The 24,278-nt window shown below is 35.0% G+C and overlaps 1 protein-coding gene across 27 annotated transcripts in view; it reads left to right on the forward strand.

The window, feature by feature from the left end:
- Nucleotides 1-24,278, forward strand: part of kis (chromodomain helicase DNA binding protein kismet) — a 179,941-nt gene that overhangs the window by 133,064 nt on the left and 22,599 nt on the right. Inside the window, exon 1 of one of the 27 annotated variants that reach the window (XM_073971170.1) lies at nucleotides 10,972-12,440. The exons of the other annotated variants lie outside the window; for them this stretch is intronic. Coding sequence (XP_073827271.1) covers nucleotides 12,111-12,440 — 330 coding nt within the window. The 5' untranslated portion in view covers nucleotides 10,972-12,110. Of the gene's footprint in view, nucleotides 1-10,971; nucleotides 12,441-24,278 lie in introns of those variants that run through there. 27 annotated transcript variants of the gene reach the window in all.

The raw sequence follows: 24,278 nt of genomic DNA on the forward strand, positions 1-24,278 counted from the left end.
TATATCAAATAAGATCAGATGCAGCAATGGAATACACAAATTTAATAAACAATAATCTATTGTGGATTCAATAAAAGTGAAGAAGAACATTTTTAAGTCTATTTACATGTCCTGCTTTATGATAATACTAAATTATATTAATTTTACTTGTCAGATCATAAAAGTAATTGCAATTTTCCATCCCTGAATATTTACGAAAAAAAAACGTAATATTTCGTTCGATCACTGGGGCTTGTTGATAAATGTCTTGTGTCTTGTCCCTGGATAAATAATATTGTCATTTGATATTTCTTGATAATGTAAAACTTCCAACTCTAAGGGCTTACTTTTATCCCAAAAAATGTAAAATGTTTGATACTTGTAATACATCATTGAATTTAGTCTCTTTTATTGACTTATTTGAAAAACTGGATCATTTGCATTCATTGATATTTGTAAATAACATCACTTTCTAATAAATACAATTTCCCATCCCTGGATCATATGATGATACGACGAACCAATGCAGATTTAACAGGTAACCTATTCGTCAAATGGCAACAACAAAAACCTTTTGTTGTACACTTTAAGCTTCAAAATTTATGATTTTGTATAAAGAATTGTTGTTGTATGTTGTTTACACCAATTTTTTGACATTATGACATTATGTTCAATCAGCTGGCTTGAGTCGGCTACCTTATTCAATATGCCTTGCGATGAACCAACGGCAATCGGGCTTACGATTCGCAACAAAGCAATCCTAAGCCGCATTTACATCTAAAACGTTGTTTGCATTAGAGCTTTTTGCCGGGTTAATCTTCATTTATAAGGATATATTTGACGTATACGCTATGGAATTGACATTTGAAATCCTTGGGATTTATTAAATCCTGAAACGGTCCACTGTATATATTATGTAAATATTTTATTTAGTATGTAAAGTTAAAACTCCTGAATTAATATGTAAACGTATATAGTAATTTAAACATTAATGTAAACCTAGGTTAAGGAAATGCAACCCTGAATTGAATTACAAGTTAATTGGAAAATACAACCATGTCTAGACGACTTTCGCGCTTCTCATACCGAGCAGCTAAGCGGAAGAAAATTCAAAGAATTCGCTCATTCAGCAAACTCCATTCTAACGCGTTACATAGTAACTATCAGATAAGTTTGCTCAAGAGTAATAATAAAAGTGCTTTTGAAAATTAAACTCTTCGGCCTTTTCATTTAATGTACCAGTTGAGAGGCAGAACTGTTTTATTGGCGCACCAACGTGGAGCACAACAAGAAAGTGTTTCATTGACGCCCAACGCAGTGGCCACGGACAACGACATTAAAGCCGAGGAAGAACAAAAAGCCGATAGTGACGAGTACCTGTCTGGAGACGAAAGTATGGCGCATTTTACCGATGCACAATTCCAACAACTGATCCAGGCAATGCGTAGCAATGGCCGTGCTGGGTCATTTTCGCAATGCACTGCTCGCTTCAAGGGACAGCGAGACGCCGCCGTTGTGGAGGAATTTGTGACAGCGATCACCGTCTACAAAGAAATTGAGGCAATTCCAGATGCAGATGCTGTCAAAGGGCTGCAGCTTTTATTTGAGGATTATGCTGCCAACTGGTGGATTGGTGTGAAACACACAGTCGCCACTTTTGATGAGGCCATAAAACTTATCAAAAAGACATTTTCACCACCACTACCTGATTGGCGCATTTTCGCCAAAATTGTTGAGACAAAACAACAACAAAATGAACCCACAGATTCGTTTGTGTGTAAACAACGGTTGTTGTTTGCACAGCTGGCCGTTCCTGTGTCTGAAGAGGTTCAAATCAACATTGTTTTTGGATTGCTCACCACAAACATCAGAGAGCGTGTGCGAAGAGAAAGTGTGAAAACGTTCGAGGATCTGTTGTCTACATGCAGAGAAGCTGAGTTGACGCTGCTCGAAACACACAAGAAGGAAAAACCAAAGTGCGAGACAGAATATGTTCGTTGTCGTTTCTGTCGCAACCCAGGTCACAGCAAAGATGTGTGTAAGAAGCTGAAAAAACTAGAAGCACAGAAACAACAACAGCAAGCCGAATATATGAAAACTGAGCAGAAGCAACCTCAAAATGTGAGTAAGGCACAACAACAAAAAACAACAGCAGTAGCGTGCTATGGTTGTGGAGCGCCTGGCGTTTTTCGTGCAAACTGTATAACATGTAGCAGCAGTAACAAAAATAGTCCACAGCCGCTTTCTCTCAACACAATTGCAACGGAAATGATTGGCCGAACTCTTCCAACAGCTCATGTAGAAGTCTTTGGGTTACTTGGAGAGGCCGTGTTCGATACAGGAGCCAAAGTAAGCGTTGCCAGCTTGAATCTTAAAAAGATTTTAAAAGAAAATGGGTGCCAATTTCAACAAGTTAATGCTGATGTAAGCCTGGCTGATGGTTCTTCAAGAACTTGGGTTGTGGAATCGACGATTTGTGACATCGTAATTGGCAATAGAACGAAGAAAATCCGATTGCTATGTCTACCTAACGCCACTAAAAATCGCACACTCATTGGCACTGACTTCATGGAACAATCAGGTATAACTCTAAATATGGCACAGCGTTATTGGTACTACGAAGACGAACCATGGAAGAAATATTCATTCACCAACCCTATTGAAATGCATATTTTTTCCGTTGATGTCAAAGCCACCGATGTTTCTCCAACGAGCAAAGCAGCAAGTGGAATGTCAAAGTTCATTGAATTTGTGGAAGCACGCAAGATTTCACCTCTACCATCCACACCTAGAGTATTGAGGGAAATACAAAACATTCCTTCGTCCACACATAAGAGATGCTCACCTAATCCTGCAAAGCCAACAACGTCATCTGCCACGGGAATAAATAATGACTACTCTCCTCACTCCATACAAAACATTTTTCGTGAAGTTATTCCATCAGAGCAGACAACACCTGGCAATGAATCTAGGCTATTTGGACCACCTGTGAAGGCAAGTCGGACTGATGATGATGCGTATCTTAACAGCATATTCTTACCGCTCTTTAACATTGAAATCCGCAAGCTAAGAGAAAATGACCGAGGCTCTATCAACGAAGATCGAAATGAGAAACACAACATTATGATCAGCAGTGAAGACATTTTCTCGCATCCAACATCCACTACACAATTTGCAATTCATCGAATCCAAACAAAAGATGTAGATCCCATAGTAAGTTCAAGACGATCGTTACGAGCATCATGTACCTTTACTCCAGGGGGAGATCCAATACAAGCGGTCGTCACCAAGTCCAAAAGACGCAGACTCTGTTGCAAATGGAAGACTATGTTATCTACATTATCTCCAGGGGGAGAACCAACCGAATCAGTCGTTACCTCTTGACAGATAGTCCCACTCCAGCCTATTACGGATGCTTCGTCGGGACGTCTTCAGCATCCGAGGGGGAGACTGAAACGGTCCACTGTATATATTATGTAAATATTTTATTTAGTATGTAAAGTTAAAACTCCTGAATTAATATGTAAACGTATATAGTAATTTAAACATTAATGTAAACCTAGGTTAAGGAAATGCAACCCTGAATTGAATTACAAGTTAATTGGAAAATACAACCATGTCTAGACGACTTTCGCGCTTCTCATACCGAGCAGCTAAGCGGAAGAAAATTCAAAGAATTCGCTCATTCAGCAAACTCCATTCTAACGCGTTACATAGTAACTATCAGATAAGTTTGCTCAGAGTAATAATAAAAGTGTTCATTTGAAATTTAACTCTTCGGTGTTTTCGTTTAATGTACAAGTTGAGAGGCAGAACTGTTTCAATCCGCTTATATGCAAACGTACTATAACAGGCTTGAAAAAAATTGTCGTTTACCACCTCGTCAATTCCATGGAATATCAGGTGTAAACTAGGTTCTAGTCAACTGTTATACTAAAGCTTATGCTAAGTTTACATTTACGAAATCCACTCGATTTCAACTGTCAATTCCATAGCTCAAACGTCAAATGAAATCTCATCTGGATTTCATTTGACGTTTAACCTATGGATTTGACAGTTGAAATCGAGTGGATTTCGTAAATGTAAACTTAGCATTACTATCATTGTAAACTATTCTACCTCTTTTTTTGTCGGGAATTTTGTGAAAACATGCATCGAAACTCAACATAGAACAACTTTCATGAAGATGTAAACATACCCTTACATTCCTTTTAGTTCTTTTAATCAATTTTAATTGATGCCTAGGTATCTCTTTTTTTCTTAGAATCTACCAAAACCAATTCACATTGTTGCAATTTATTTAGAATTTCTATAAATTTGTCTAACCCATGACAGCGCTAATCTACTTGGAAATTTTCGTTCTCCATCTCACATTCTTTCTCCCTCTAACATGAATTGTGTTGTATGTCAGTTATCTTGACCTGATTAATTTCTTCTGTTTTAAAAGGACGCAGAAAACACACACATTTATCCCATCATAGGTAGAGGGGGTATTAGTTGACAAAAAATTGACAGGCTTAAAAATGATTTACACGACGAACGCAACAACTAATAACAGCAGCGCGCAAGGAACAAAATTCTAACGAAATCCACCACCACCGCCAATCAAATAAAATAAACCAAGCAAAACATTTTATTTACATTTGACATTGCCATTCTCCTCGGACCAAATAAAGAAAAAACGATATTATTCTCTCTCTACTACTCTCACCAAATAAAATATGTTTTTCCATTTGGTTTGTTGTTATTATTATTATTGTTTCTGTTGTTGTTGGTATTATTTGCTTGAGTATACTCCTTGGGCTCTGAGTACAGTGCACACACACCATCCTCCATCTCATCTCCCTTCCTTTTGATTTTGTAATCTCGGGTCCTTTTGAGTTTAAGGAAAAAGAACAAATATTGTCTGAAATAAATTGTCGTTGTTGCTGCTTTTTCTGTTTGTAATTAAATTTTTCTTTTTTATTTACGCCGACGCCCCTACTTTCCCACACACACACATCCCCACTATAGAAAATGTTTATTTTCAAACAGACAAGCACAATTTGAAGGAAAAATGATAGAAAATAGGAGGTATGCAATGGAATCGTCCTTACTTACCAATTACAAATATCAATTGAAATGGAATTTATTTAAACCTTTGTTTAAACATATTTACATATTCCTGAGGAAATTCTGTACATAGGACACAATTAATATATTCGAATGTTTTTTAATATTTTTGATTTCCGGACGAAATTAAATTGGAACGTGACAAACTTTGGTTACGTGAATGAGGCAAAGACTCAACAAAGAAAGTACATTTTCGCTAGAATAAAAAACACAAATTCCCAAAGGAACCCATGCCCTTTCTGTCACTTTAGAAGAAACTGGAAATTCTTGAGTACATCTGCTAATTATTGAAAATTGAAAAAGTGTACTTTGAATTTTAAAATTCATTGATTTTTATCTTCATATTCTTTAATGACTATAAATTTCCATCTCTGCATGTTTTAATCCGAGATGGGGGATTTTGGTTAAACTTTCCAATTGTTTAGTAGTAAATGTAATTAATGTGAATTACATTGTAAGTTGAAAGACAATATACATATTTCTGATAATTCTTTGCCGTAAGGTTTTATTAATTATAAAATTTCATCTCTGATTATTACAAATTCATAACATGTCTTTGGATTACCGATTTTATTGATTTAGTCCATATTTATATTAGGCAATTTTCCTTGCGCCATTTGTCAGTTTGACGTAGAGAGGGGTGAGGCATATGGCAACCCTTTGCCTCTCAACACCCACTCTCACCTACAAACTGACAATTGCCGAAAGGAAATTTGCCTAATGTAAATATGGACTTACTTTCATAATTCTAAATATCCATCCCTGGACCTTTCAAAACAAATATTTTCATTAAACGGGTTTTATTAAATTGGAAATTCAACATTATCAACAACTAATCGGAAAATTCACTGTATTTTTTATTTTCCTTGTGTCTCAGAGCATGAGTATGTTCTCTCCCTCATGTGAATATGGGCTCTCCTCTACGGTGAAAAACTACTAGAACCACCTAATTATAGAATATTCTCGCCTAATCGACAAAAATATTCCTTTTTAGGCCATAAATAGGAAAGAAAAAATGTGAAATTGGGAAAAGGGAACACATTCCGCATAGAATTTTTATTCATGATTGCCCTGATTGTGTTCCACAAATGTCAAATTATTTTGTTTAAGATTCAAATTGTCCATCTCTGATTGCTATACTATGTTGACATTTACGAAATCCACTCGATTTCAACTGTCAATTCCATTGCTCAAACATCAAATTAAATCCAATCGATTTCAGATAAGTTTTCATTTGACGTATACACAAAGGAATTGACAGATGAAATCGAGTGGATTTCGTAAATGTAAACCAAGCTTTATACACCATACCGAAACTTTTATAAATATTTGTTTCTACAACGAAGTGTCATCATTGAGGCCATACTCGTTCGAATATCTTGTGCAATAGGAATTAAATTTAATTTTAATACGAATTTATAATAAGAATTTTTTGTAATATGAATTTAAATTTCCCATCTCTGAAAGCGACGTAACGGAGTGTCGTTCTTTTTGAGACTTAAACGCATTTTACACTTAACATGTTTTATAAAATATGCATCATTTAAGTTGTCAATTCCATACAATATCTGTCAAATAAATGACGTAAACTCTCAAAACACACGATTTAAGTGCAAGTGTAAAATGCGTTTTAAGCATTTTTTAACAAATAACTTTTTTCTCAAAAACGTATGGTTTTCCTGCAATCAGGCCTTATTTTAAAAGTGACGTTTCGGAAGTCTGCCATATTTAACATAACTATACATTGGCAGGTGGCGCTTGGTGTCTAACATAATGTTAATTTACAATATGGTGTACTATGTCCAATATTTACCATTGTATTTCTTTGATGATTTATGATTTACCCCTGTTTTTGTAAACAATTTTTTCTTCTCCCACGAATTGTCAAATTTTGTAGATCGATTTACTCGACTTAGCGCAAATGTAGAACGCTGATTTTTAAATGAGGGATTCTTTACTAAATATGCAACGCGTCTACGAAAAATTAGGTCTGTATGTCATCTGGGGGCAGAGTTGTGGATGCCTAAATTATTACGAATATAGACGAACGAACAAAAATTAGTTACAAAAACAGGGAGTAATTTTATATTTCAAATTTAAAATTTTTCATCAAAAGTCGAAAATTACAAAAAAGTCGATTTTTTAATTGCTTGCGATTTAGGCCAAATGGGTGGAAATGCATGGGCAAAATGAAGTTTTATAAGCATGAAATGACATAACAGACAATACTACAATGAAATGCAAAAAAAAAGTAAAAAAGTATCAGTCGGCTTTGCCGACAGTGATATACCCTCAGCCTGTATATATTGAAACAATTTTTCCCAAAAAACGTATGTACTTAGGGGTTTTTAGAAATCAACAGTCTTGCGGAGGAGATACTAAAAGGAATGGATCTACATTGACCATTATGGAAGTGGATCTCCAGCCACTACATATGGTGCTATATGGGGTTTTTACACCCTTCGGGATGTTTTCTCAAGAAGTATGGACTTGCCCCTGAAAAAACCTTTACCATCGTAATTGAGGCAGCGAATGCAAGTTGCTGCAACAAAAATCAAAGTGATTCGATAGCAGGTCTTAAAGTGAACTTATCCGAAATTTTGTTTGGGAGGTACCGGATGGAGTGGACAAATATAGTCCATATTTGAACCTGATATATATCTAGTAGATGTATTAGGATGTGTGAAGTATGGACCAATTTGGCCATTCCCTTCAACAAGAGTTACCGTATGAACCAATTTTCCGAACATTTTTGAACTTTTGTGGGGGAGGTACCTGAAGGAGTGGACCGATAATGCTTATCTTCAAACGCAAACTATGTTTGGACAAAATATTACTAAGGCCAAATTTTGGACCGAATCGGCAGATTCGTTTTAGAGTTATCTTGCGCTCCAACCACCTCACACGGTGTGATAGGGTTTTTTTTTTTTGCAACTTTTAGGAAGTATGGACTTGCCCCTAATGAAACTTGTACCGTCGTATGGAGGGCAGTGAATACAAGTTGCTAAAACGAAAATTAGAGCGATTCGAGAGATGGCCCTAAACTGAACTTTTCCGACATTTTGTGTGGGAGGTACCCGAAGGAGTGGGCCGATTGAGTCTATATTGAAACATTATCTAAGTCTGGTACACATTTTACGATAGGCAAAGTATAAACCAAATCGGTTACTCCCTTCAAGAGTTATCGTGCCCACAAATTTTCCGAACATTTTCGAACTTTTGTGGTGGACGTACCGGAAGGAGTGGACCGATATAACCCATCTTCGAACTTAAACTAAGTTTGGGCAAAATATTACGAAAGCCAAAATTTGAACCGAATCGTCCATTCGAGAGTTATGGTGAGCTGAGGACGGACATTGCTCAATCGACTCCAAATTGTCTGAAAAACATTTCGTCCAAACATACTTGGGGTCTTAAACCATTATTTCGATGAGGCACATTTTGCCCGTATGAAAGTGTATATACCCTCGTCAGCATAAATGCTGAGGGTATAAAAACTGAAAAAATTGCGAAAATATCCGAGTGGCGTTTCAACGACCAGTGGCTTTATGTGGGTTAAAAAAAGTCACTCGGTTATAAATGTCAATTCCATTGCATATACATCAAATAAATGGTTAAACCGGCAAAAAACTGTAATGTAAACAGGCTATAACTAATTTTATTTGCAGTTTTAATTATATTTTGCTTAATTAAAATTGTCCATCTCTGGATGTCGCCATTCGATGTTCATTCAATGGCGGTCTCTAATAAATTGTTGTATTTGTGTTTGAAGACCATCTTACACAAAGGACCCTTAGCCTTGATAATTTGTCCCTATTTTCAAAAAAATCAAATGCAATTGTTTACGTATTTTATTTGCAATTTGTGTTATAATTACAATTTCCCATCTCCGAATATATATCTTATACCAGGGAATCTTAACCTTGATTATTTTTTTTTCCAAATTTTAGCAATATTTATATATTTTCAAATAAACAAATGACATTGTTAGCAAATTTTCTCAATTTTACTACCAATTCTTACTAATTACAATTTTCCATCTCTGCATCGTATACCGAAGAGTAATCGGTCCATATTCGTTCACTGGGGCTCACTAATTATCATGGTATTTTTTGTTGTCAGGGCGATCTTCCACAGGGACTGTTAGTCTTTATTATTTGTGCATATTTTTTCCATGCTTATTACCTATTTTGAAATAATCAAATACCACTGTTTACAAGCACCTATTATCATGGCACAATTACCAAGGTAGTGGTATTACACCAGCTGTTCGAATGTGAAGTGTCAAATCCCTTATAAAAAATATTTTGTTGTAGTTTCCCCAAAAACATAAAGCGACTTTTGACATAACATTTTCAACATCTTACGATACCACTACCTGGGTAATTGTACCATGCCTATTATTGATTTTATTTGCAATTGTAATTATATTGTTAGTAATTATACATTTTCACCTCTGGGTCTAATACACTGAAGTGTCACTACTTGTTTGTTCACTGGGACTCACAAATAAATCGCTGTTTTTGTTGTGGAAATTATCCTACAACAACATAAATTGTCTTCCTTGATAGTTTCTCCTTGCTATCATCATTTTACCTACATAGTTTCAAACAAACAAATTAATTGATTACGACTTTTATGCTTGGTTTACATTTACGAAATCCAATCGATTTTAACAGTCAATTCCTTTGCGTATACGTCAAATGAAAACGTTTACGCAATGTAATTGACAGTTGAAATCGAGTGGATTTCGTAAATATAAACTTACTATTATTAATTAATTTTATTTTCTGTTTGGGTTTTTGTAATACAATTACAATTTCCATCTCTGAATTCAATGCACCGAAGTGTCATCCATCGTTTTAAAGCCTTGCTTCGCATTCACTGGGGTGCCGATTTATAAATCATTTTGTATTTGTTTGTGTTGCTGAGTTGAGATTGATTATACGAAAAACTAAATTTCATAATCAAACGAAAAAAATGTAAAACTAATACCTGCTCTCTCTCGAAATAAAATGGCAACAAAATGTGGCAAGAACAACATGTGTATGTTGATTTGCTATAAGAAGAATACCGAAACCAAATAAACAAGTCGTCTACAAGAATATGAAATTACCATGATGCAGCACAGACAGAGTCAGAGTTTGCCATTGAGCCTCTCTCTCTCGCTCTCAACATCATATCTGTCCATAATTCTCTCTGTTTATAAATTACTGTCGTTTTATTTCCTTTCCAATAAACATTGATTATGCATTGTAATTGTAAAGTTAGTGGTAACATAATGACGTAGAGTATGTAGCGTACGTAAGTGAACCTAATGTAACTAATGTAAGTTCAAAGTACGCTATTTTTACACGATGAAATTTGCGGCTATTCTGTGTGAAGATGGAAGACATGCATGCTAATCACACTGTGGGATTTTGATGATTGGAAATGATGGCGTTGTTGTTACTGTTTTTTGGATTTATGCTCCATCTCAGCCAAGAAGCCATCCATCCATCCGACAAAAAATCAAGCATAATATTTGTTGTGTGTGCGTTTTTTTTTTTTGGTACGATTACCATTATTGTCTTTGACTTGCTGTGTATTTATGCTGCTGCTTGGCTGGCCCTCTTGATGGAAATTGAACACCACTCTCAATTGTATAAACATCCATGCATACACATTGTATAGGTTGCAATGACAATTCTTGTACAACGTACATATATTAAGTACCACAATACTACATGTGCCGCCTGTACGCTCGCTCACTCATACCCACCGTAACTAAACGGCAATAATGACAACAACAACAACAGCGTAAACTACTACTATACAACAAAAACAAAGAAAGAAAAGAATCGACGACGACGTTTATCTCTCTTGTACACAACGCGCTGTGCTCATTATTTGTTTGAGCGCCGCGCTGTAAAGTTGTGAAAAATTTTCAATTCATTAAAACGGCTTCGACGACGATTGTGTGTTGTTGCGACGGCGAACGGTGTTGTGTTTTGTGTCTGGTAGAAGAAGAAGCTAAAGGCTATACGAGACGGAGACGCGTACAAATGGCTAAAAAACTGCGACAACAACAACAGCATACCAAACAAAAATAATAAGGAATACTAATAAAATCAAATCGAAGAAATATGGAATAATAGCAAGTAAAATAACACCAACAACAACATTTGCCAGCCAGCAACATAAGACAAAGAATTTTTTAGAAGAAGAAGAAGATAAAGAAAAAGTTGTAGAACCAGTAGGCAGCAGCAAGCAAGCATATCCCTACTAACAACAAAAACGGAAAAGCAGCTAGCTGCCTGCTTTACTTATAACAAAAAGGAAGCAACTTAACCAACATTTATGCTGCTTCTTCTTCTTCATCAACATCATCATCGTCATTGTAAAAGAAGAAGAAGAATTTCACACGGGGAAAGAGTGCAAAGTGAATAAAAAACGCAAGAAGCAGCAGCATAACATTCTTTGAACTCGTCTAAAACGAAAGCAATCATCTCTAGTCGCTTGACGCGCATCGTTGTTGTCATTGTGTGTGTGTGTTTGTGTATGAGTGGTTTTGTTTTAATTTCTTTTCAATTAAAACAAAAAATGCAAATAATTTCAATTAAAAATAAAGAAAATTAAATATGCAAAAAATCATATGAAGAAAAAATGGAATATGTGAAAACAAAAAGCAATAAAAATAACAACAAAAAGAAATAATACCTACCTAATAAAACCAATCAACCAGCAGTTAGCTTTGATCAAAAAGCAAATCAACTACGTTAAGCGCACCTGTGATGTCTTTGATATGTATTAATTGTTATTAATATAAATAATAAAAAACAACAACAAAACATAATTTATAAGAAGAAAAAAAACAAAAACACCAACCCCTTCCATTTTACACAAGTACCAGTGTGTAAATATCTTACCAAGAAGTGGTGTAATCAATTTAAACAAAATTTTCAAACAAAGCAGCAATTGCTTATTGAAATCGTTGCAAACACACAAATGAGCAGAAAGACACGGGACAGTTATACAAAATGGAAATAATTAAACCAATGGATTTTAGCAGTTTTACTGCTTTTTGTGAGCATTTAAACAAGCTATCCTCCAATTCAACGACAAATCTAACGCAAACTTCATCAAATCCAGCAGCAGCAACAACAATGGCGGTGACAGCCACCACTATGCCCTCAACTCCATCTTCACCTTCTATAACAATGATGGCAACAACAACAACGCCATCACCGACGCCGCCATTGTCATCATCATCGCCACCACCGCAATCATCGGCAACCAATAATCATCATCATCATGATATTCCTACATCAATAATGATGCCACAAATAAATGGCACAATTTATTTAGAGGTAAAAGCAAATCACAGAATTTAGATAAAAAAATAATTTCTATACAGTCGGAAATATTAGGGAGGCCAACATTTGCAACTCCTCTTCATTTGTACCAAGTACTTGTCATAATTTATGCTTAATAATCAATCGGCACACACACACAATTTAATACAATTTTTTCATCCATTATTCTTCTTCTTACGGGTTTTGCTCATTACCTTTTTTGTTGTTGTTGTGTGTATGTCGACGACGGCTGTTTAATTTCATTTTTTGTTATATTTTACTTTACGCGTTATTTATTGTTTTTATAATATCTGTGTTGTTGTACTTTTTTTCCTTCTCTTCATCTCTACTACTCTCGTAATCAAATATCTTGTGCTCTCTATTAGATGCTTTCTCTTTCTATCACATAATCAAAAACCAAACTTGATGACAAATGACAACAGAGAATTTCCTCTCTCTCTCTCTTTGTTTTATATGGTAAACACAGAGACGTCGGCGTCATTAGTTAATGCCATTGGCTTGGATTTTCTTTAAAATGCCGTTTTGTGACAACAATGCTGGACCACGAAGACGTCTTTGTTGTGTAGTTTTGATGTTATGTTTATTACAATTGTGTAAATTATTTTAAATAATTCTTTTGTTTTGCTTTCATTTGCTTGGCCGGTGTTTTCACCGTCATCCCCCAGGAAATACAGTGGTGCTAATAGAAGTGTTGTCAATGTTGCGGGTGTAAAATCGCCAAATTTAATTTAAAGCACAGAGACGTCGGCGTTAGTTCAGCCCACGAAAGTTTTTGTTGCAGGTTTATGTTATGTTTAGTACAAATGTAAATGTAAATGATTTTAAATAATCCTTTTTATTTTGCTTTCATTCACTGGCCCTTTTTTGCAGTCATCGCACCATGGCACAATAATACAGGTACAACGGGGAAAACAGCTGATTATCACACTAGTTGTCAAAATGCATTATTGTGAATAAAATCACATACAAAAGGTAAACAAGCAATTCACAGCAATGCGTTATTGTGAACAATTTTGACGTTTGGTATGATTTGATGTAACACCTTATTCCACCATGAATGATACTAATCATGGTGGAATAAGAAGGTGTTACATCAAATCATGTCAAACGTAAAATTTGTTCACAATAACGCATTTTGTCAACTGGTATGAAGATCAGCTGTTTTTGGCGTTGCACCTTATTATTCCACCATGGTACTAATGTAAGTGTTGCCAATGTATCGAGTAAATAAACAACAAATTTTGTTTTTCCTTAAGGGGTTATGACCACTTATTAAGCACGAAAAATTAAATTTTTCATGATTTTTTACAAGAAATCTACAAACATATTTTTAGAAGATTCTGTTTTCATCTGATATATCACACCTTGAGCTCCTACTAAAGGCGAAATTAAAAGTATGACTGAGAGGAAGGAGGATGTGTGTGCTATAAAAGTAGGGTTGTCATTTCAACTTTATTAAGAGAAAAACACATCTTTTATCTATTTTTTACCCAATTAATGAAATTAATGTCACCAGATTTGTTATGGAAATTTCCACAGAATGGCCTGAAGTTTTGCTGAATGAAGAAAAATTCTGGATTGAGGAGGAAAAAGATCGAAATTCAACAACATTTTGCAATTGCTTAAAAATGCAGCGTTATGTCATCTTTAAGAGCAGTGCGATACCTATGCGAAAAGCACGGAAATATTCCAATAGAAAAACTTACAGCACATTAAAACATTTGAGCTTTTTTTACAATATCAAAAGTAGTTTGGATTAGACTCCAAGCTTTGACAGTATTCTAAATGCCAAATCATGATCAGATGCAGCAATACAGCAGAACATTTTCTTTTGAGGAGAAAAAGTCGAAATTCAACCAATTTTATAAATTCATAAAAATACAAATTACGATGGAAAGGATAACTTTGCTTCATACAGTGACTGTCACTAAAAATGATGCATCCTGAAATAAAAAATGTAAACGAGTTGAAATTTTTTAACAAATCAAAAAACAATTTTGCAGGCCGAAGAGTTGTCTTGGTCCTTTTCATGTGAGCATTAAAAATGATGCACCACAATAATCGATTAACATTTTCCAAATTTTTCGCTTTTTATGCAATTTTAATAATCAGAATGGTGGGCTAACTGGTTCCCTATCGTTTTCATTAGTTTTGTCAATGATTCCGACAGACAAAAATGATATTCTTGACGTAATATTGGCATGACTGTAATTAATGTCCCTTTGTATGCAATTTGGCTAGAAATTTCTAGTTTTTGAAGTTATTTTCCAAAAAATGGCCATGAAAAGTCATTAAGGGTTATATCCAGAGTACATACAAACAACAATAATGGTATATGGAAAGTCCTGTATTAGCCAGGCTCGCCCTATATTATACTAGTCTTTAACGGCGTTGCCCAGAGAGAGGTAAAAATTGGGGCATAGAACAAAATTTTTGTCACTTTTCTTTGAAAATAGTTTTCAGAAATATTCTTAACAATGTTTTAACCGTGTTTGCTTTTATAAAAACAAAAATTTCAAATCCCTTTCTTGCCATTGAAGCCTAATCTGCAACTTTTTAACAACTTTACTCCCTTTACTACACTCCACCACGAACTGTTTTGAATTCCAAAAAATCCGAAAATTGGGAGATATCGTCCTATGGGGCCTATATGAAGACGCGGACCTATACCGATAAATTTCAGGTGGAAAGTTGTATACCCTTAACGAAGACTTACTACCAAATTTCAGTCACTTCGGTGGGTTATCGAGGTCACAAGCTTCAAAATACAGAAAATCAGGAGGTACCGTCTATGCGAGCTACACTAAGGCGTGGACCTGCACCGACAAGTTTCTGGAAAAAAGTTTTATACCCCCAACGAAGACTAAATACCAAATATCAGCCATTATTGAGGCCACAACCTTCAAAACACCGAAAATCGGGAGGTAACTTCTATGGGGGCTATATAAAGGCGTGGACCTATACCAACATATTTCATATGGAACGTTTGTTGCCCCAAATGAAGACCAAATACCAAATTTCAGCCAGTTCGGTGTTATAATGAGGCTAAAACCTTCAAAATACCGAAAATCGGGAGGTATCATTCTATGGGAACAATATCAAAACGTGGACCTATGTAAACATTTTATGGTAGAAATGTTTCTTAGCCTCTAAAACACAAAATACAAAGTTACAACCGATTCTGTGGTCAAATGGGACTAATAAATTCAAAATATTTTAAAATGACTCGTACTTTATATGGGGAGAGAGTGATTTCCACAGACGGACGGACATGAAAAATAGAATTGCACGCTGATCAAGAATATATATAGTTTGTGGGGTCTACAATGATTGTTTCGAGTAGTGACAAACTTAATATACCCCCATCCTATGGTGGAGGGTATAAAAAGGTCCCGCACAAATCACTTTCAATTTATGTACATGGAAAAACAGGTTAAAGTTGTCTTCATTGCTTTCATTGGCAGCCTGTTTTGGTCATATGGACCAATTAAGGTATGTCATAGAGCAAATACCGCCTTGGACCCCAAACACACAATTTCAAAAGTAAAGCACAGAGGAGACTCTGTTGTGGTATGGCGTTGTATGATTGCTTCCGGTGTAGGAAATCGTGTCTTTATCGAAGGAATTAAGGATAAGATGTATTATTTAAACATTCTGAAAGGATAATTTGAAATTTAGGCGCTGAAAAAATGGGATTTGGTTGGGACAACATTCCAATTTTATCAATTATGAGCCCCCCGACCACAAATCACATATTTTTCCAAAATGGATGCTATGTAACTGTCCAAAAGTGATTCAAACACCTCCCCGATCCCCGGATTTGAATCCTATAGATAATTTATTGAGTATTTTGGAGACAAATATAAAAAATTGTAACATCTAAAGTATAGGAACCCTGAAATATGCCTTGCAAGAAGAATGGGGAAAAATTCAGATACCGTGCACCGAAAATTTAGTTAAATTTTTGTCAAAAAGGCTAAAACCTGTAATGGATAACAAAGGATGTCATACCAAGGGCTGAAACCCTAAAAAATCCTTTTTGTTTCATGAAACTTTTAGAGTGCATACTTTTCACTGTGAGGTAGAAATCGATGTTGTTTAACAATTTTTATTTTTTTATTTTAATTTACCTGAATTTTGCTAATTTTATTTTATTAATTTTAAGTTAAGAAACTAATGTAAAAATTAAAAAAGAACAAAATCATTTTCATTTATCTACTCTTAACACTCGCAGTTTTAACAAAAGAGACTGAAGTGGATACTTTTGACTGTGACTCACTGTACGTAAACAAAGATCAGCCGACTGGCATCTTATATCATTTTAGACTAGTCTAAACAACTAGGATTTGAAAGTTGGATTTAGAAATCGAGTCGATTTAAAATGACTAGTCTAAACGGGCTATAACGCCATGTTCATACCGACGGTCGGTCGCTTTCTTTTCGTCATTCGACAACAAATTACAATTTAATTACTTTAATTTAAAAGTCAATTACCAAGTGCGGCCTTAAATTTGGTCCATTTTTTGGTGAAAATCGAGTTGTGCTTCAAAAATTAAACTTCAATTTCGCCAGAAGTGGCAAATCATTTTTCTTTTTGGTACCACCTTTAATATGCCGCAATTTTAGTTCTTAGTCATTTGTTGTAAAACCCTCCAGATTGGCATCACTGTTGTATGTCAAATTCACATCTACGCTCATTTCAATATTCTCTTATCCTCTCAAACATCCTTTTGTTGTTTTTGTGAAATTTCACTGAGTAAAGAGAGAGGGAGAGCACAGTGAATTTATTTCTGCTTTTGTCAGTTCTACGAAAAAAAAAATCCTCATTGGTTTTGTTTTTGTATTATAATTATTGTCTTGTGTTTGAGAGATGGAAAAAAAGGACACTGACTTTTTATTTTGGTACAAGGAAAAAAAACGCCGCACTTTATATTGCCGCCTTTTTGTTAAAATGTGATTGTGTGTGAGTGCACAATGTATGTGAACGTACGAATGTGTAAGTGAGTGATAGGTTTTGTAGAGAACACAGTTCTGTGTGTGTTACCTTTTTTCGGCCGTATTTATAAATCACATTGTGTGTCTCTTCTTTTAGTTGATGTGATGAATTTTAATCCTTTGAGGGGGGAGGAAGTACATTTTATATATAATTTGTATGTGATCTAAAAGGTTCTTTGGCATAAATTGATTTTACGAACATCTGGCAGAAAAATCTGAAATTTTTGCCATGGGTAGATCTTCTCGCCCTGATTACAAAAATATAAAGCTTTTCGGGGGGAAGTCCATACTTCCCGAGATATGGGCCTCTGAAGTTTCAAAAATTGCATTGTTTACTTGGAAAAATTTACAATTTAAAAGAAAATTTTGTTTCCGTGCCCGAGATTTGCACCTGTCCATAGAAGAAAGTCATTAATCCCTGGCCGAAAGCCGGCTAATTAGAAAAAAATTACGATTTAAAAAAAATTAAGATTTTTCCGCCAGCTGTTCGTAAAATCAATTTGTTCCGGTTCTTTTGTTGAAGATGAAAAATAAATAAAAATTATTTTATCCTACGATTTTAATAATGGAAATTAACACCGTTTTTATTGACAATTTAATGAAAAATTACTTAAATAACGTAACCCAAAAAAAGTAGTTTGATTAATATATTTAAACATTAAAAGAGTATTTTTTTTTAATTTAGAATTAGTTTATAGTTCGATAAAAAATATACAAACAGTATCTTCTTATTAAATACTTTTATAACAATTCATATAACCTAGTAGAAAAGAGCTCATATTCTTCCCAAATTTCCTTTCAATTCATCTCTTAATACCTACACACATTTTTTGGTCTCTTAGTGGGTTAATTACTTATTTCCATACTTATTTTCCTATATTCCTTTGAAATAGACCGTTGTATTTCTTTTTGCATACCTATCATTGGATCTAAGTATCTGTGTGAATGAGGTTATGTGTATGTGTGTATTATTTATATCTATGTTTATAGCTCCTATATCTACTAAAGGCGAAATACAAAGTATGGCTGAGACGACAGAGTGTGTATGGTATAAGTAGGGTTGCCATTTAAAATTTATTGGTATCTTTTCTGTGTATCCAATTAATGAAATTAATGTCACAATTGTTATGGAAAATTTCACAGAATGATTTTGCGGTACTGATGTAAGAAATATCGAAATTCAAAAATTTTACATATAAAATACTTTGGCTTAAATGTCGTTTAGGGGCACCTCTCGGATCGGACTGAAATTTTTACAGTAGATAGCCCTTGGCAGCCTGAATACAACGGTTTATAATTTTCCGGGGGGAAGTACATACTTCCCGAGATATGGGTCTTTGATGTATAAAAGTGTAATTTATTTAATTGAATTTGTTGATTTTGTCTAAAGACACAAACACTTAACATTTTCTCTTTGCTTTCACAACAATTAGGGCACACAAGGTATGAAAAAGACCCTTCAGTGCTGCCAAATTCAATGATTATTTTTCCATATTATTCATGATAGGAGGAATGTTCTCTCGAGAAAAATTTATTCCGCGAGAGTTGTATTCTGCAAGAATATTCATGATTGGGCTGAACATTTCTTTATCTATAAAAGCAGTGTGTTACATATGGGAAAAGCACGGAAATATACCAATAGAAAACTTTACAATACATCACAACATTGAAGGATTTTTTCACAATGTCAAAAGTCGTTTTGATTATACTCCAAGCTTTGACAATATTCTAAAAGCCGAATCAAGTCCAGATGCAGCCACATAATGTACAAATTCAATAAAGCAACGATTTATTGTTGATTGAACAAACAACATTTTTAGGGAGAAAAAAATCGAAATTCATTCATTTCCTTAAAAATAAAAATTATGGTATTGGTAATTTTGCTTCATATATAAAAGCATTGGGAAAATCACGGAAATATTCCAATGGACAAATTTACAACAAAATGAAGATTTTTTTTTTGACATATCAGAAGCCTTTAGGCTAAAGAGGGTATTTACACTTTGATACGACCAAAAATGTGCCTCATCGAAATAATGGTTTTAGACCCCAAATATGGTTCGAATATGGATTATATCGGCCCACTCCTTCAGGTACCCACACTAAATTTGAAATAAGTGCAGTTTAGTGACACCTCACGAATCGTTATGTAACAGGATGCTCGTGCGGCCCCCGTTACGTCATTGTAATTTTTTTCGAGGGCAAGTCCATAGTTCCGGAGATAATGGCGCATAACCTCAAAAAAAAAAAAACGCTGCACTATGTCGCGAGTTCAAATAAACGGTGGCCAAATATAAAAGGAGTTGGCGTTGGCAGATGAATTTTGGTATAAATACTTATAGTTCACTGACAATGTCGAGAGCAAAAAATTGAGAAGGTCGGTCCACGTTTTGGGATAGTCCCCATACAACGGTACTTCTTAATGTTTCTCGGTATTTTGAATATTTTAGCTAAACTTATCAACCAAATTGGTTGAATTTTGAGATGCGGGGTTTTCACTTTACAAAAAACTTTTCCGATAAAAATTGTGGACATAGGTCCATGTTTTGATATAGACCCCATATAACGGTACCTCCCGATTTTCGGAATTTTGAAGATTTTACATATGTTTCACGCCAAAATACGCCGAAATTTTGCATTGAGGGTTCCCAATGGACCAAAAAACTTTTCTGATAAAAATTATGTACATAGGTCCACGTTTTGATTTTCGATATTTTCAGGGTTTTAGCCACATTAAACAACCAATGTAGCTGATATTTGGTATTTAGTCTTCGCCATGTCTTGCGGAAAAGTTTAGTTTAGGACCTACTCTTGAATCGCTTTGATTTTTGTTGTAGCAACTTGTATTCACTGCCCCCTATACGACGCTATAAGTTTTATCAGGGGCAAGTCCATACTTCCTGAGAAAATAGGCTGAATGGTACAAAAAACCCCTATGACATCGTGTGTAGTGGTTGGAGAGCAAGCTAACTCTCGAACGGATCTGCCGATTTGGTCTAAAATGTGGCCCTTGTAATATTTTGTGCAAATTTAGTTTAAATTCGAAGATAAGCCATATCGGTCGACTCCTTCAGGTACCTCCCCCACAAAAGTTCGGAAAATTGGTGCGCACGATAACTTTTGAAGGAAAAAGCCGATTTGGTCCATACATTGCCCATCGTGAAATTTCTACCAGGCTTAGATGAGGTTCCAATATGGACTCAATCGGTCCTTCCACACAAAATTTCGGAAAAGTTCAGTATAGGACCTGCTCCCGATTCGCTTTGATTTTTGTTGTAGCAACTTGTATTCACTGCCCCCCATACGACGGAACAAGTTTAATCAGGGGCAAGTCCATACTTCCTGAGAAAATAGGCTGAATGGTACAAAAAACCCTCGAACGGATCTGCCGATTCGATCCAAAATGTGGCCCTTATAATATTTTTTTGCAAACTTAGTTTAAGTTCGAAGATAAGCCATATCGATCCACTCCTTCAGGTACCTCCCTCACAAAAGTTCGGAAAAATTGTGCGCTCGATAACTTTTGATGGGAGTGACCGATTTTGTCCATACACATCCTAAATATCTACCAGATATAGATCAGGTTCGAATATGGACTATATTTGTCCACTGCTTCGGGTACCTCCCACACAAAATTTTTGGATAAATTCACTTTAACATCTGCTTTCGAGCTCGAACCGAATACTGAGTTCGTCCACACTTTGGATATTATAATATTTCTTCGAATATTAGATGAAATTCGAAGGTGGTGCATTATAAGTCCACTCCTTCCGGTACCTCCCCCACAAAAGTTCGAAAATATTTGCTAAAATGGTACGCGCAATTTCTCATAGACGTAGCAACTGATTTAGTGCAAACTTTGGATCTCTAAATATTGTCGAAACTTAGTTTATGTTCAAATTTGGGTCCTATCTGTCCATTCCTTGTGGTACCACCCACATAAATGTTCAACAGTTTTTGTGTGGTTAAGGGTCTGTTCGAGGATCCTTTGGACATTTTTACCGAAAGTTTTCCTAGTTGCCCTGTTTATAGGGATATTTTGTTTTTCTTAAGCTTGTGTGATAAAAAAGACTATCGGTATCCCAGCAAATTTTTTGAGCTTTAATACTATCCATACTTTTGTCGGTTCATACGTCCAAAATTTTGAAAACCCCCCTAAATACATTTTTTATTTTTTTATTCATATATATACTAGCAAAGTGCCCGCCACTTCGTTTGCGGAAAGGAAATAAAAACAACAACAAACAATACTTAATACCGAAATGGTGAACACTGATTGTTTTGTTGTACTACTACCTAAAATCGGTCCATCTCACCCCTGCAAATCAGCAGCGAAGTATTTTAATTGATGGCTTTCTGTCCTCAGGGTGCAAAAATTGTCGCATAGGTCTACGTTTCCAAATGAACTTTCTAATGCGTTCAGAATATATTTTTCTAACCCACGACCTTATCTAAAATTTTACAGTTTTATCCCTACTTGTTCGCCCAATGCCTATTTCATTACATGTAGAAACATGCCATATACATATTTAATGTGCGAATTTTTATAACCATTGTGATCTAAACCCAACAGTGACTCGTAAAACAAATTTCTTAACGCTGGATTTACCACTTCTTTCATATCGGTGTTCCAATGTGTAGTAAAATTTAGTAATTCTAAAACATTTATTGTATATTACCCTTGAGTGCTATGCGTACACTAATATTAGTATTCCAAATTATACGATTTCGGCTTTAATCCTACATCCAAGACCAAATTTAATATTTATGGTAGCCTTATAGGAGGTATTTCCAATACCACCTCCGCAAGGTAGTGCACAGAGACCTTCGTACTAAACTTCAGAATATCAAAATGGTACCAAAAATGCTACTTTTCGTACACTTGGGTATAAACTTCAAAAATTACTCCGTATATAAACGCTATACACCAACCGAGATTCTCGTTGCCAGCTCTAGCTGTTCACCTACTATATAACCCCACACACCAACAGTGGATCTAGTTTTTGAATTCGAACTCAGCCCCCAAATACCAAATTTAGCACTTTTCATGTTTTAGTACTTTTCTTGTATTTATGAAACGTATTTCTACAAAATTGAGTACCACCCGATGTCAAATTTATTACAGCATAAGCATTAATTTCCGAGATTTCTTCCTCATCCCCATTCTACACACCAACAGGGATCCTAATACTAAAATTAAGAAATTTAGTTTTATATTTTAACAAATATCAAAAATTTAAAAATTTTGTTCCACTTAACACTTCTGGAACACATAAGTACGCATTTCCAAAACTACCTCTATATCTCAATCCTACACACTAATCAAAATTGCACGATTCCAGGTATATCCGTCCACCAAAATTCTAATTGCACCAAATGTAGTAGCATTACGTACCCATAAGTCCGACATTTCAAAATTACCTCAACTCTATACATGAACAGAAATCCGTTCAACCATTCAAAATTGTACCAAATTTAGTACCATTTAGTATTTTTGTACCCATAAGTACAAATTTCTAAAACTAACTCAATCCTGCACTACAAAAGAAACTTCAATTTAAATTGCAGCTTTCTAGCTCTATCCGTTCAATCAAATCCGAATTGTACCAAATTTAGTAATTTTCGTACTTATGAGTACGAATTTCCAAAACTACCTCAATCCTATACTCCAACAGCAATCTTTATTCCAATTTTCAGCATGTCTGCTTTATTCGCTCACTCAAATCCAAACTGTACCAAATTTAGTACTTTTCGTACCCTTAAGTACAAATTCGCAACACTACCTCAATCCTATACATCAGCAATCCTTATTCCAAATTTCAGGATTTGGTCTCTATCCGTTCACCCAAATCCAAATTGTACCAAATTTAGTACCATTTAGTACTTTTCGTATCCATAAGTACGAATTTTCCATACTACATCCATTCTACACTCCAAGAGTAAACATCGTTCAAAATTTCAGGATTAAATCTCTATCCGTTAGACCAAAGTCTTATTTTACTACATTTAGTACTCTTTGTACCCATAAGTACGATTTTCAAAACTACTTCCATTCTACACTTCAACCGTAACCTTAATTGCCAATTTCAGGATTCCAGGTGTATTCGTTCACCCAAATCCTAATTATACTAAATTTAGTACGATTTAGTACTTTTCGTATCCATAAGTACACTTTTCAAAAACTACCTCCATATCGCAAACCTGCATCCCAAAAGTAGTCCTATTTCAAAATTTCAGGATTCCAGCTTTATCCGTTCATCCAAATTCTACCAAATTTAGTACTTTTCGTACACATGAGTACACGTTTCCAAAGCTACCTCCTTTTATGAACCCTTCTTCTCAATATTGATTCTCATTCCAAATTTCAAAGTTTTGACTCTACCCGTTCGCATAATACGAAGTGGTACCAAATTTAGTATATTTTAGTACTGTTCGCACAATTATAGTTAAACATAAGTACGTATTTCTAAAAGTACCCCCATATTTAAATTCTACACTTCAACAGTAATTATAATTCCAAATTCAGGTTTCTAGCTCTATCCGTTCACCCAAAGCCAAGTTGTACTAAATTTAGTACCATTTAGTGCTTCATACACATAAGTACGAATTTCCAAAACCATTTCTTTATATCAACACCACTTCCCAAACTTGACTCCCATACCAAATTTCAAGACTCTAGCTTTATCCATTAAAAATATGCAATTGGTACCAAATTTAGTAACTTTTAGTACTTTTCGTACACTTATAGATTGAATTTCCAAAAAGCCTCTGGTACATCCTTCTAACTCACCATCAGTGACCCTCGTTCTATCTGTTCACGCAAATACAACTTGTATC

This window comes from Musca autumnalis, unplaced genomic scaffold, assembly GCF_047663935.1.
Source record: "Musca autumnalis isolate F117 unplaced genomic scaffold, ASM4766393v1 scaffold_2, whole genome shotgun sequence".
NCBI lineage: Eukaryota > Metazoa > Arthropoda > Insecta > Diptera > Muscidae > Musca > Musca autumnalis.